This window comes from Lonchura striata, chromosome 4 (assembly GCF_046129695.1).
Source record: "Lonchura striata isolate bLonStr1 chromosome 4, bLonStr1.mat, whole genome shotgun sequence".
In the NCBI taxonomy this organism is placed as follows: Eukaryota; Metazoa; Chordata; class Aves; order Passeriformes; family Estrildidae; genus Lonchura; species Lonchura striata.
The window spans coordinates 12,149,348-12,161,766 of record NC_134606.1 but is presented as its reverse complement, the minus strand read 5'-3'; the positions used below and the strand labels follow the sequence as shown (position 1 = coordinate 12,161,766).

Genomic DNA, 12,419 nt, shown 5'->3' with positions numbered 1-12,419 from the left:
ATTCCGTATTTTTACTGATTTTTCAATTTGAGTCACAAATGATATATTTTTGCAAACTTTAGCTAGCTAGAAGTGTCTTTCAGTGCATAAATCTCTCCCCTTCCCTGCATGCTTGTTATGGGAGTAATGAAATAAAAATATCTTCAAAAATATCCAGATGCTTCTGAAAAATAGCTACTTTAAAAACAGTAATAAAATTTACATTCAAATCACCTATATTGTATTGCATAAGATATCTGAATAAAATCTTGTGCAAGGACTTATTATCTGGTTGCTTAATTCACTTGAAAGGATTTTCAAAAATGACCATCAGCATGCAGTATAACAACAGTCAAAATCAACTTATTCTTAAGACCAGTGCCATAACTTTGTGAAAGTTAATGTGGCCTTTATTTACAGAGCATTTCTATTCCAAAGGCACAAACTACAGCAATTCCACATGCAGTCCCTACCAATGTGTATTATTACAACTCAAAATAATGATATGTGTGCATTAATGAGAGTGTCCCAGCTCTTTTAAGAGTGAAAAAGCTTCCAGGGTCTCAGGTTCTGACAGCTCACACAGAACACACAGGTACAGACTTTAAGCTTGACACAATACCTGAGATGACCACGTGAGCATTTTTGTGACGTATGTCTTTGTATGAGTACTCTTCAAGCTAGTGCGCAAAATAACTTATATTTTCTTCTTTTTTTATGTTAATACTCTGAGAAAGACTGTGCTTTGCAAGGTTAATTTCAAGTCCAAACTCGCAAGGGAATTTGAATAATTAGACTCATTTAAGAGAATTCTCCCCTCTGGCAGAGCTGATTAAATTATTTATACATTATCTTTTCATATAATTGTACCTAGAACTGTGTAAATGGGGGTTTTTGTCTAACTTTCAATAAATTCATAATATACGTTTTTCAAGTTGGATACACCGACTGCACCTGTGACAACAGAGAATGGCTCATTTTCAAAATGCTTCAATGAGAAATTAATCCAGAGGGAAACAGTAGCACGCAATTTAAAAGCTTCTACAATGACAACACACTGATTAAAACTCATCAGCTGAAGAAATAAAATTAGTTAAGACAATAAATCTTGGACTGAATCCTGCTACCCATTTCCACAAGAATAACTTCATTGACTGCAGTCACACTAAAATATGAGTGCTACTTAGATGAGGATCAGTTCCATGACACGACCCTTTATCTGTAATTTAATATTCTTTGACATAGTTTCCAAGTCCCTCTCTGCTAAGGATCTCAGATTCTTGATAACACCTGAAATTACTTTGGTGAAAAAGGAAATCTGGTGGTTGATTTCATTTCAGCTCTATTATGTGCTCTTTCTCTCTTCCATACCAATAAACTTGAGAAATATTGAGATAATGATATTTTAAAGAGCATTCCTGATACAAAATAGCAACTTGTTTCCTACCATCCCTATTAAATTGGAAAGCAATTGTCTCTATGGAGATCTGCAAAAAGACATCTTTGCATCTATTGTAAAATTTTAAGTATCTCTTACAGTCACATTGCCTAGATTGCTCTACAAACATGAATTCAGTGAAATCCCTGTTGTGTTCCTTAATGCACTATTAAGGAATCCTGGAATAGTTTTTACAGGCTCAGAATTTCACACTATTATTTTTCATTTGTTACAACTCCAGCAAATTTTCTTTTCCCTTTTTACAATTCACTATACATTTTCAAAAAGCAAGTTTTCTAATGCCTCAGGCTGTTTTTACTTACCTCTACAGGTATGGGTGTCTATTTGTGGACAACTGTGTTAGAGAAGACAGAGGGCTAGATAAAGAAATCCATTAAAAGAAAAACATAAGCACATACTTCAAGTTGTGTATGGACAGGAGTGATAAGTAAGAAAATTATGTATTCTGATTAACAAATTAATATTTCTATTAAACAATAAATCTACAGTGCAGGAATTATCCCAAGACTATAGCTATGTTCAAATCACCTGAAATTAACTTCTTTAAAGGCAAATGCAGAAAAAGGAAGAGACTGGTCATTGCCAAGAATGCAAAGGCCTCAGCTGTAATTAGCTTTTCACAGCCAGATTCAACACTTCCAATTTATTTATTTTGGAGGATGGCTAGATAGGGAATATTTCCATAGTGCTATCCCATGCCCTGATGGCACTGGTATCATACATTCCAGCCATGCACTCTTTGCTCTTACTGCAACACACATTTCAGCTGTATGGCCAGGAGGATCTCACTCAGGGATTCAGTGCTAAGATACTGCTTAACTAGCTCTGCTATTGCTCCTTTGGCTATCAGTCATGCTCTGTCATCCAATTCTCTCTGACTGGCTGACAGTCAAATTCCTAAGATAGGAGTCAATTTAAGGTAATCAGAATAGTTAAAAGCAATTGTTTCTGACAGGGATCATAAAGTATCCTCTGGCAAGAAACAAAACCAAACAAAGTATTGAAGGACCACTTCTGCAGATTTAGTCATGGTTTTCAGAGCTCCCTAAATCTGAATTTATAGATGCTTAAGAGATCTCTTACAAGATACTGAGACTTCTCTGGACTTCTTGAAAACAAGTAATCTGCAAGATGCAGATTACAGTGCCCATTCACACAGCCTTACTGCTGTAATTATAATCTACTACTTGAATTACACAGCTAGCTATAAAGACTACAACTTGCACAAGCTCACATATAAACACACAACTTTTCTTACTCTGAAAAGCTTAAAAGCTATACTCAATTAAGATTTTCTAAATAATGATGACCACATCAGAAATAATATTGTATCTGAACTGGATGTAGTTTGACCTCAACAGAAGCAGGAGACAATTCAGTACCTTTTTTAGAAGCTGAATCTACATTAGTGCCTACTAGGCAAAGTCATTTAAGTGATCCTAGAAATGCAGTTCTCTCTTGGTACCTTGCACTAGGGACACACAGAATTTTTCTTACAAATTAGTCTATTGAGAGTTCATGAAAGGCTCTGTTTACTGTTGGGATTCTATACAGTTCAGAGAAGATGATAGAGTTACATATATTATATTCCTATTACCATTACCTATTTACTAATTTCACCCCTTAGACTGACACCAAAAACATTTCTTGTGTGATTTGAATAAAAGAATCCTTACTGCATTTTTCCTAACACACACCAAGGACTTATCTGGAGGGACCTGGACAAGCTCAAGAAGTGGGCTCAAGAGGTTTAACAAGAGGTTTAAACCTCATGAGGTTTAACAGTACCAAGTACAAAGTGCTGCACCTGGGTCAGGGCAAGCCCTGGTACCAACTCAGGCTGGAGGATGAAGGGATCAAGAGCAGCCCTTCCCAGAAGGACTTGGGGGTGCTGATGGATGAGAGGCTGGATGCACTCACAGCCCAGAAACCAATTGTGTCCTGGACTGCACCCAAAGTAGTGAGGGCAGCAGGTCACAGGAGGGGATTCTGCCCCTCCACTCTGTTGAGACTCCACCTGAAGTGCTGTGTCCACTTCTGGAGATTATCTGAATTGCTTATACTTTCTGCTTACTTAATTAAAAGAATCTTTCCAGAAATAAGGGGCTATTTTTCATTATTTCAATAATTCCCTTAAGTACCCTTAACACCATCATATCTATACAGCACTTTATTGTGGTCCCATCAGCAGCACTTTATGGAGCTTTATGTTGGAGTTTTTTTCCTATCCTAAGCCTCAGTATATGATCTATAACCTCTTGACCCTCATATATAACTTTTGCTGACACAGAAATTATAAGCATTAGGAGTAAAACCTATATAAGAACTACTGCACCTGCTGCTAATCTATTAATTACATCTTAGCAAAAGTTATTACTGAACTACACCAGTGTAGATGATCCTCAAGTTACCAGGTGATTTGGAACCTGTAGTTTCATAGGCAATTTCAAAAAATTTATTTTTAGTAAGCTGAAAAGATCTCAAACCCAAAAGTTAAAAGGAAAAGTCAATGGAACCTGCCATTTTGCAGAGCTTTGAGAATCAGATCACTTCAAAACAACTTGAAATAGATTGTGCATTGTTGCTAAATGGATAACAATCAATTTCCCTCTACAACAGTAATATTTATCTTGAAAAACTTTTCCATTGCTTCAGATAACAGTAACATAAATGGAAAATTCTTGGGAAAGACAAGGGTCTACAAGGCTTAAGGACTACAAGTCAGATATGAAAATCTTTAGGTTTGCAACTGTCAAGTCTTAGCAGAAGACTCTTAGACAGACTGTATTCTGTTCTGAAAAAGTGGAGCCTAGCAAGGGAATCTCATCAGCCCAAAACCTAATCAGCTCACTAATAAAGCTTCCCCCCACCCCCACCCCCCAGTTGTTTGCATAGGAGTATTTTAATGAGAAAGGCAAAGCAGTAACTTCTCAAGAGTTAGAATCAGAGAGCTCTCCAAACCATGGGATCAGTGTACATGGCATCTCTGCAATCCTCTAACTTACAGACCTGATTTTAGCTTTGCAGTCGTCTTCATTCTCCTTTACCAGAGAGAGAGACACAATGCATGTGGGAGATGGAGAGACTCGAGGAAAGAACAAAAGAACACAAATTTGAGGAAAAGTTACTCAAATGTTGCTAGTAGCAACTCAGCTGGAATATGACTCCATGGTGTAACATTCATCCTTTAAATACCTGATAAGGATTGACACATTCTTCTTGACAGAAAAGGAAGCACATACATGGCTTAGAGAGAGCTCTCAAAAGAGAAGTAAGGTCTGCCATCTCCCAAAGAGAAGGTATGTTCTGTAGGAAAACAGTGCAGTGGGTGGGGGTGGCAGCAGTTTCTCACACAGTACAGACACACTTTTGAGAGCACAGAAAAGGCATCCTTGTGCACACAGCTTCTGCACAGTCACCCTGGCTCAGGCATTTTTATACAAACAGCCTTATCTCACTCAAGGGCATAAACTTCCTGCCCAAATAACAAGACAATACTGTAGATCTGCTTCAGTTTAGCTTTCACATTCTTAGCACTGAGGCAGGTACAGGGATTTTGTAAGGCTGGCTATCTCCCCCAGCCTAGGCTGCTCCCAGAGGTCTGTATTTGCCTTATATGTGCACTACATTCAGATGCACAGTGGGCTGCCACAAACTTGGTCTCCATCAATGTACCACGTTATTTTGGGTTTTTCTATTTTTTCCTGTTGTTTACATCTTAAGTAAATTCATTTTCCCAAGATATGGTGCCTAACAAACTGACTATCCAAGATATGCCTCAAATACCAGAATACATTAGACTGCAAGAAGGCCCTATGGTGATTTGCTAATTAGCTTAACCCTTTTGGGACACAGAAGAAGGAATTTTTTATTAAAACAGGATAACCCTGGACTATATTGATCTGACTGAGAAATGAGTATTTTAGTCAAGATGAGTCTCAAGATGAGCACATGCTGGAAACAGCGATGTTGTTTCCATAGCAATGCCATGACAGCCTCTAGAGTGAAATAGTGTGCTAGCAGGAAATGAAGGGAGTTCAAGTGCTATAAGCTACATAGTTCTGTGAGCAATCCAAATACATTCTCATAAAGAATATTTAGTGCAGCTAGATAGTCCAAAGATTGCTGCTAATGGCAAGTAAGCCTTATCAGTATGCTCCTGGCAGTCCTTTTTTCTCATTCATTTCACGCAAGATGACTATCTAAAGGCTTAAACTATGAGCAACACTGCTAAACCATTTCAGACCAAACATTAACAAATACAACAACCCTTACCTTACTTCTTTTCCAGTGCAGAATATCATCCATAATTAAGGTCACTGACTCTCTCACTCCGTAACACAACCAAACACATTAAACCTTTTACCAAAGAAAATCCCAGCATGTGCAATTATTTGCCAGGCTAACCTTCCCCCTTCCTTTTCTCTCACCTCCTCCTCTCCCTTGCCTCCTCCTGCCCAAATAATACTAAGCAGATCCATTTGCAAGTGGGAAGCAATGTACAGAAGTCTTGCATACTCCTCATTAAATTTACATAGGCATAGCATAAACTCACTTGTCTGCTTTTCACCTCAGCTAGTGCTTACACTGATACAAATGCAAACCAGAAAAGCACTAGTTGTATTTTATCTGCCTAAGGCTTTACCTAAGATAAATATTCTGGTCAAATTCTGCAAAACTGATTTAAAATATTTTGCCAAAGACTACTGGAAGATAATTCTTTTAAGATCTCCATTGCTCTATATTTTCAAAGAAATGAAAAACTATCAGTGATCTGTAAAACTGCTAAAATGATGGTTATAACCAAACTGTTCTCAAATTAAATTCTACAGGGCAAAGTATTTTATTTGCAAAAATATCTAAACATACTGCTGCTGATTCAGTCTTTCTCCAGCATTTCTCATGCAGTTTGTAAAGATGTTCAGACATGATGTGAATGTCCAGAAACTCTACTTGTTTGTGTCATTGTCACAACCAGCCTCTTGGGTAAACAGATCGTAGGTCATTATATGTAGCAGCGCCGCCTCTGAGGGAAAATTGAAAGACAAATACTCATCCCTGCCACATCCCTTATTAACAAAATCCACTTCAAACCAAAATGCTTTCTATTTATTGTTTTAAACATGCATTTCAAGGAATCAAGCCTTGAATGTAAAATAGCAAGATGCTTCATTTCCCTTTTGCATTCAGTAAAAAGATGTGAAACAAGCATTTTTAAAACAGCCTCAGCCTCCTCCTGCCTATCGTCATAAATGTGGTACAGAAGGCAGCAAGCCCAGCAACATTCATTTATAATTTAAACTGTTTGCTTGGCAGAATTTTTTCACCTTAGTATGTCTAGTCTTAATTGCAACTGGCACACCCACTGATTCTACCAGAAACTCAACTACTTCCAGGAGATTTTTACGTAAGTTGTTTTTCTGTGGGACAGAAATGCAGTTTCAGGGATAGATGTTGTTATTCAAGGAAAAACACATCCCTGCAATTTTACAAGATGTACAGGGCTCTGTATGGACAAAAAGATCCCTGTCAGGAGATTGATGCAAGTGCAACTTACTCATCCCCTTCCTTCAGTTATCATGGCCTCCCAGTTAATTCCCCAATATGAGCAATGTTCTGTATCTCACCTTCTTTTGGAATATCTGTGTCAAAATTTCTCTGTATCAAAGAATTAGGTAAAAGTAAACTGCTTGATGCCCTGGTTTTGACAACTGAGTACAGGCAGGTACAGCTGATATTGTCTGAAACAGTTGTGGGCACAGCCCATGTAATTCAGCCTACTCTCCTGAATACATACAGACATCCAGCCACAAAAGCCAATCTGCTGCCACCATGGGCACCTTAGCAGGAACATTTTGCCCCTAGAATTGATTATCCAGTTACCTGGTGTTGTCTCCTGTCACTGCTTGAACTTTCATCACAGTCCTCACAGATTTTCATTCAAGTGTAAAAGAAGCAGCAATATCTGTATCCCAATCCAAGTATCCCAAAGCCACTAGTGCTTATCTCAGACACAGGAAAAGGTTCCTATCCTAAAACTCAAAAACACACTCTTAATTTCCCTCTCATTATCATTCTTAGAACATACTCAGAAAATGAGTGTGCCATTATAAACTTTATTTTAAGAGCTAAATCAATGAATCAATCAGAAACCTTCAAAAACATTTTATCAGTAAATACTCAACCACAGGAATGGGCTAATGCATGAAACAAAGTCCACACAGCTATTAATTTACTGCTGATATTTCTGTCAGTAAGCTCTTAGTGTGGCAAATGACAATAAAAATTCATGTTGTCCTCATGAACTATAATAAAAATTATTTACTTGTTTTTTGGAACTTTTCAGGAACATTTGTCTTGACAATCCATAGATTTAATACAATAAAAGGACTTGCCAAAGGCAAAGCCTTATCTTGCATAAGCATTCTGGAATGTGATCTGGTGATTGTACACAGGATACAGAGGTTACTGTGCTTGGTCTGACCCACTGCTCTGCCTTAGAAGAGGAGGACACACAGCAGGGGAGAACAACAGCAGAATCACTTGCAAAAGGGTCCATGACAGGGAGAAGTCTGGAAAGGTGAATCTGCTGTGAGGAGGACACTGTCAGAGCCACACTGCTGCTTCAAACAGGTGTGCTGGCAAATAATTATGATCTGTCCTACTAAAGAATGAAAGTACAATTGCTTGACTATCAAGGCAGACATAGCTGGACTTTGAAGTACCACATATAAATTATTTCTAAATATACAGTCATATTAAAGAGGGAACCTATTAAGTTTGCTTAATCTACACGTGCAAAGGACAGAATAGCTTGAGTTTGAAAACAAATTGAGGAGATATTCAGATATACATTTCCCAGGGTAAGAGTACCTGTCACTTTACTCTGCAAAGGTAGTTCTTTAAGGACATGAAGTGTTGTTTGATTCAAAGATCATTGTTTCCTGTGACATCAAAAAAGGATGGGTTAAATTTCAAAGATGACCTGGCCCACAAAGGAAGAAATACAATCACCAGAGACAAGGAGAACACCCCATCACATTGGTGCCTTCTCTGAGGAGAACTACCCCAACAGCACAACTTCACTTTGACATCTAATAGTCCCTCATATAAACCCACAGAGACATATTCTTCTAGCTCCTTTTGATACACTCAAAAAGAAATCACCAAAGGAATACAACATTCTGACCTGTCCCCATAACCTATTTCTCTTATTACCAGTCTATTTATGTACTGCAAAACACAGAGAACCACTTTTCTTGGCTACATTCTCTTTTGCTCCCCGTCCAAGACAAGCAGTTGTAGTGCAAGGGGCAGCCTCACAGATGGCCAGAATGACTCCACAACGGAGCTCTCAGGGTAACACCAGCACTTGAGACATCAGTGCTTGCATTAATCACATACACAACTCACACAGAGCAGCTGAGCCTCACCCCCAGACTATGCAAATCTTGGGCATTAGGGCTGTGGGAAGCAGGATGATGGAGAATGGGGGCAGGGACAGGATAAGGACTGACCTTGCAACAAAACAAGGTGCAGTATCTCAGCCTGAAATGTACAGAGTATTCTGTTCAGGTGGATAGTTACCATTCAGCTGACATCTGTTTCTTATTTAAATGTCTTTACCACACTGTTATTTTTTTATATAAAATTCCCTGATTTTTCCAATCTCTTAGCTGTCTCTTACAATATCTCAGCATTTTCTGTTACAAATACTGCAGGGATTCTGGTAAGTAAAGGTATATTTTAAAACATGCAGAAAAATATTTTAAAATAGTCCTCTTAAGCACTACTAACATGAACACTGGGCAAGGAACCACAATAAAGGATACTGAAGCTCCTATCTGTGATGGCTAAATGCCAGAGGTTAATCCTGAGATCATCCGCTGACATGTATGTCTCACAGTCACTGTTGACTGATATTGAGTTGACATGATAAGTGTGACCATTAGCAAAGATTCTCCTGGGAGTGACTTCTACCATCAAATCCATGGGTTTCAAAACAGGCACCTGTAAAAAAAAAAAAAACAAAAACAAAACACAAACCAGAGAGAGAGTAAGACTTGAAATACTGTTTTGCTAGGATGATGAGAATTCCAATAGAGAGTAAGCATTCAAAGACTGCAATATTATAAAACTTCTTGACAGTGTACACAAACTGAATTTCCCCATGCTGGGCAAGGCCTTCCTAGCCAAGGAAGAAGGGAGAGAGCAGGGAGGCAGGCAGAGTGATGGAAAGCCTGGACTGTGGGAAGGGAGGGACTGTCAGCTGCAACAGAACAGGTCAGTCCCACTGCACAAGCTACTGTCCCACATGTGCGGGAGGCTCTGACAAGCAGTGAAGCACTCATATTTTGCTCCTGCTAAAGGGTTTGCTCTTAGTTGTAAATCACTTAACTCTATTTGTTTTGCTACTTCATGTTTCTCTTTCCAAAAACTCACGTAGTGAAAAGGCTGTAATCTCAGAGAAATAATATAATAAATAAAGGCTTGCAAAACAAAGCCAACATTACATACTTTACATGCACATGTACCCCTGAAAAGCCAATATCACAGATTATCACTTGTCAATGTGCCCTCGTTACTTCCCTGTGTGTCACTTCAAAGTCATGCTTCAATAAGTAGACACTCAATTTATTCCCTATCAATAAAGCATTAAACACTGTAAAGCTGTGGTCCATGACTGGAACTATTCAATGTTGTTGAACATGCATCAGAAACAATCTATCATACATCAATTCACAAAGTAGTTTAAAGAGGAATACAGAGTAATTAAACATTTGAGTTTTGCTTTCTACTAAAGGAACAAAACAAAACTCAACCTTTGAATTACAGAATCACAGAATATGTCAAGTTGGAAGGGATCCACAGGGAGTACAGTGTTCAGCTCCCACCCTGAACAGCACCATCCCCAAGAACCAGACAATGTGCCTGAGAGCAGTGTCCAAATGTTTCTGAGCTCTGCCAGGCTTGATCACTGCCCTGGAGAGCCTGTGCCAGTGCCCAACCACCCTCTGGATGAAGAACTTTTTTCTAATATCCAACCTAAACCTCTCTTGACACAACTTCAGGCTTTTCCCTGGGGTCCTGTCACAGTCACCCCAGAGAAGAGATCATGGCCTGCCCCTCCTCTTCCATTCAAGAGAATGCTCAATTATCAGAGAAGCCTCAGACTATAAGCAATCTGGAGTAGTTTTGTTTGCCTAATCATACAGAATAGATAAATATTCCATTAATGTAGTCATATTTACACTTTGGGACATTTTTCCCCAATAGACCATAATTGTTTGTTTTGTTTTCAATATTAAAGACATACTAGTACTTATACAACACAGCCTTCCAGTTCTAGCCTTTAGCCACTTCCTTTGCCGAAACACCTGGAGTGAATTCAGCCAAAAAAGTCTGAGAGCAAAAATCTACATTAACACGTGTTTGATGGGTCTCCTCTCCAAGAAATAAGTGACAGGAGAGAGGGAAATGGCTTATGTTATAATTAGATTATATTGGTTATTATGTTATAATTGGATATTAGGAAAGATTTCTTCAACAAAATTTTTGTCAAGCACTGGAAGGGGCTGCCCAGGGAAGTGGTTGAGTCAGCACACCTGGAGGTATTTAAAAGATGTGTAGAAGTGGCACTTGGGGACATGGTTTATTGAATATGGCAGTGCTGGGTTCATGGTTGGACTTGATGATCTTAACTGTCTTTTCCACACTGAATAATTCTGTGATCACTTATGCTTATATGAGTTCCATGACTGCATCTCTTCAGCAATGCAGAATCTAAGGTTTACCAGAGGACAGACTACTGCAAATCCCACGCTTAAAATAATTCTTTTATAAAACTAAAAAAAAGATGAAACTGAAAGTGGGTGTACTGTCTTTAACTCAGCTGGTCTGAATGCGGCAAGAAACCTGTTCAAAATTAATCACAACTAAAATGCTTCCAGCACAAGAGGCTTTTATGAAAGCACATTAAGTCACAATAAGAGAATTTTATCAGGAAAAACAAAACCAACATGAACTCTCAAAAATACTTATTTTGGTCAGTATATCTTAAAGCATTTGTGACTTTCAAATATGTGGCAGATTCAATACAGTTACCAGTCAGCTAAAGCTTCAGTTAGAATAATCATATCAATACTTAGCATTAGGTACATATTTAAATCTTTTACTGACTTAGCAGTACCTTTTTCAGCAACAATCTAATTTTGAACATGGTCAGAAGCCTACCTGCAGAGATGTTACTGTAGAAAGATCTTTAAGTTTTCCTTCTTCATCTTTTAAGTTGTACCCCTCTGGTCTCTTATCTCTTTCCGTAATTTTCCACAATTTGATTGTTTTATCTTCAAAAGGAAAGACAAGCAACTGTCAGCACAGGAATTCTGAATGCAGTTACTCATCTTTCACAACATATTCCTTAAAGAAGATTTTACATCTTGGTTTAGACAAGTCCTGTGCTGAAATAGTCTGGGTCACTTCATTCTGCACATCCAGAAAATGTTGCCAGCAGACAAAATACTCATAAAGCACATTCCAGATCTTCACACCGAGTCAGGGGTTCCTGGCAGCTGAAAGACTGTGTGAAGCATGTAGAGCATGTGCTGCTCATGCATCCAACCTGGCTGTTTGCAGGTGGAACAAACCCAAACTACTCAATGCTCACTGCTGAAGCTCGGTTTATCAATCTGACTTGGCAAGGAAATAATGTCAATATTAAAACCAGTTTGGCAGTTTGCTAGGTTACTTAAAAACAGCACAAGAACAGCATGGAGTACACAGCCATGCCAATGACCTGTTCCTGGCCCTCTATGGGAATGGGCAGTGGTGCACTGGTGTAACATCAGGAGCTCCTGTAAATGAAAGGCTGTGTAAAAAACGAGGTATTTCTCCCTCCTAATGGAAAGCAGCTGAAAAAAAAAAAAAAAAAAAAACAGCTAAAGTAAGAGAAATGTGTTGGGATGGCAAGAGAGAAAAGTAA

The 12,419-nt window shown here is 38.5% G+C and overlaps 1 protein-coding gene across 9 annotated transcripts in view; it reads right to left on the bottom strand.

Annotated features, from left to right (window-relative positions):
* Positions 1-12,419, bottom strand: part of PPP2R2C (protein phosphatase 2 regulatory subunit Bgamma) — a 191,698-nt gene that overhangs the window by 38,610 nt on the left and 140,669 nt on the right. For all 9 annotated transcript variants that reach the window (XM_021550758.3, XM_021550759.3, XM_077782747.1 and 6 more), the window contains 2 exons: positions 11,672-11,784; positions 9,271-9,448 (listed from right to left, as the gene is read on the bottom strand). In XM_021550758.3, coding sequence (XP_021406433.1) covers positions 9,271-9,448; positions 11,672-11,784 — 291 coding nt within the window. The remainder of the gene's footprint in view (positions 1-9,270; positions 9,449-11,671; positions 11,785-12,419) is intronic.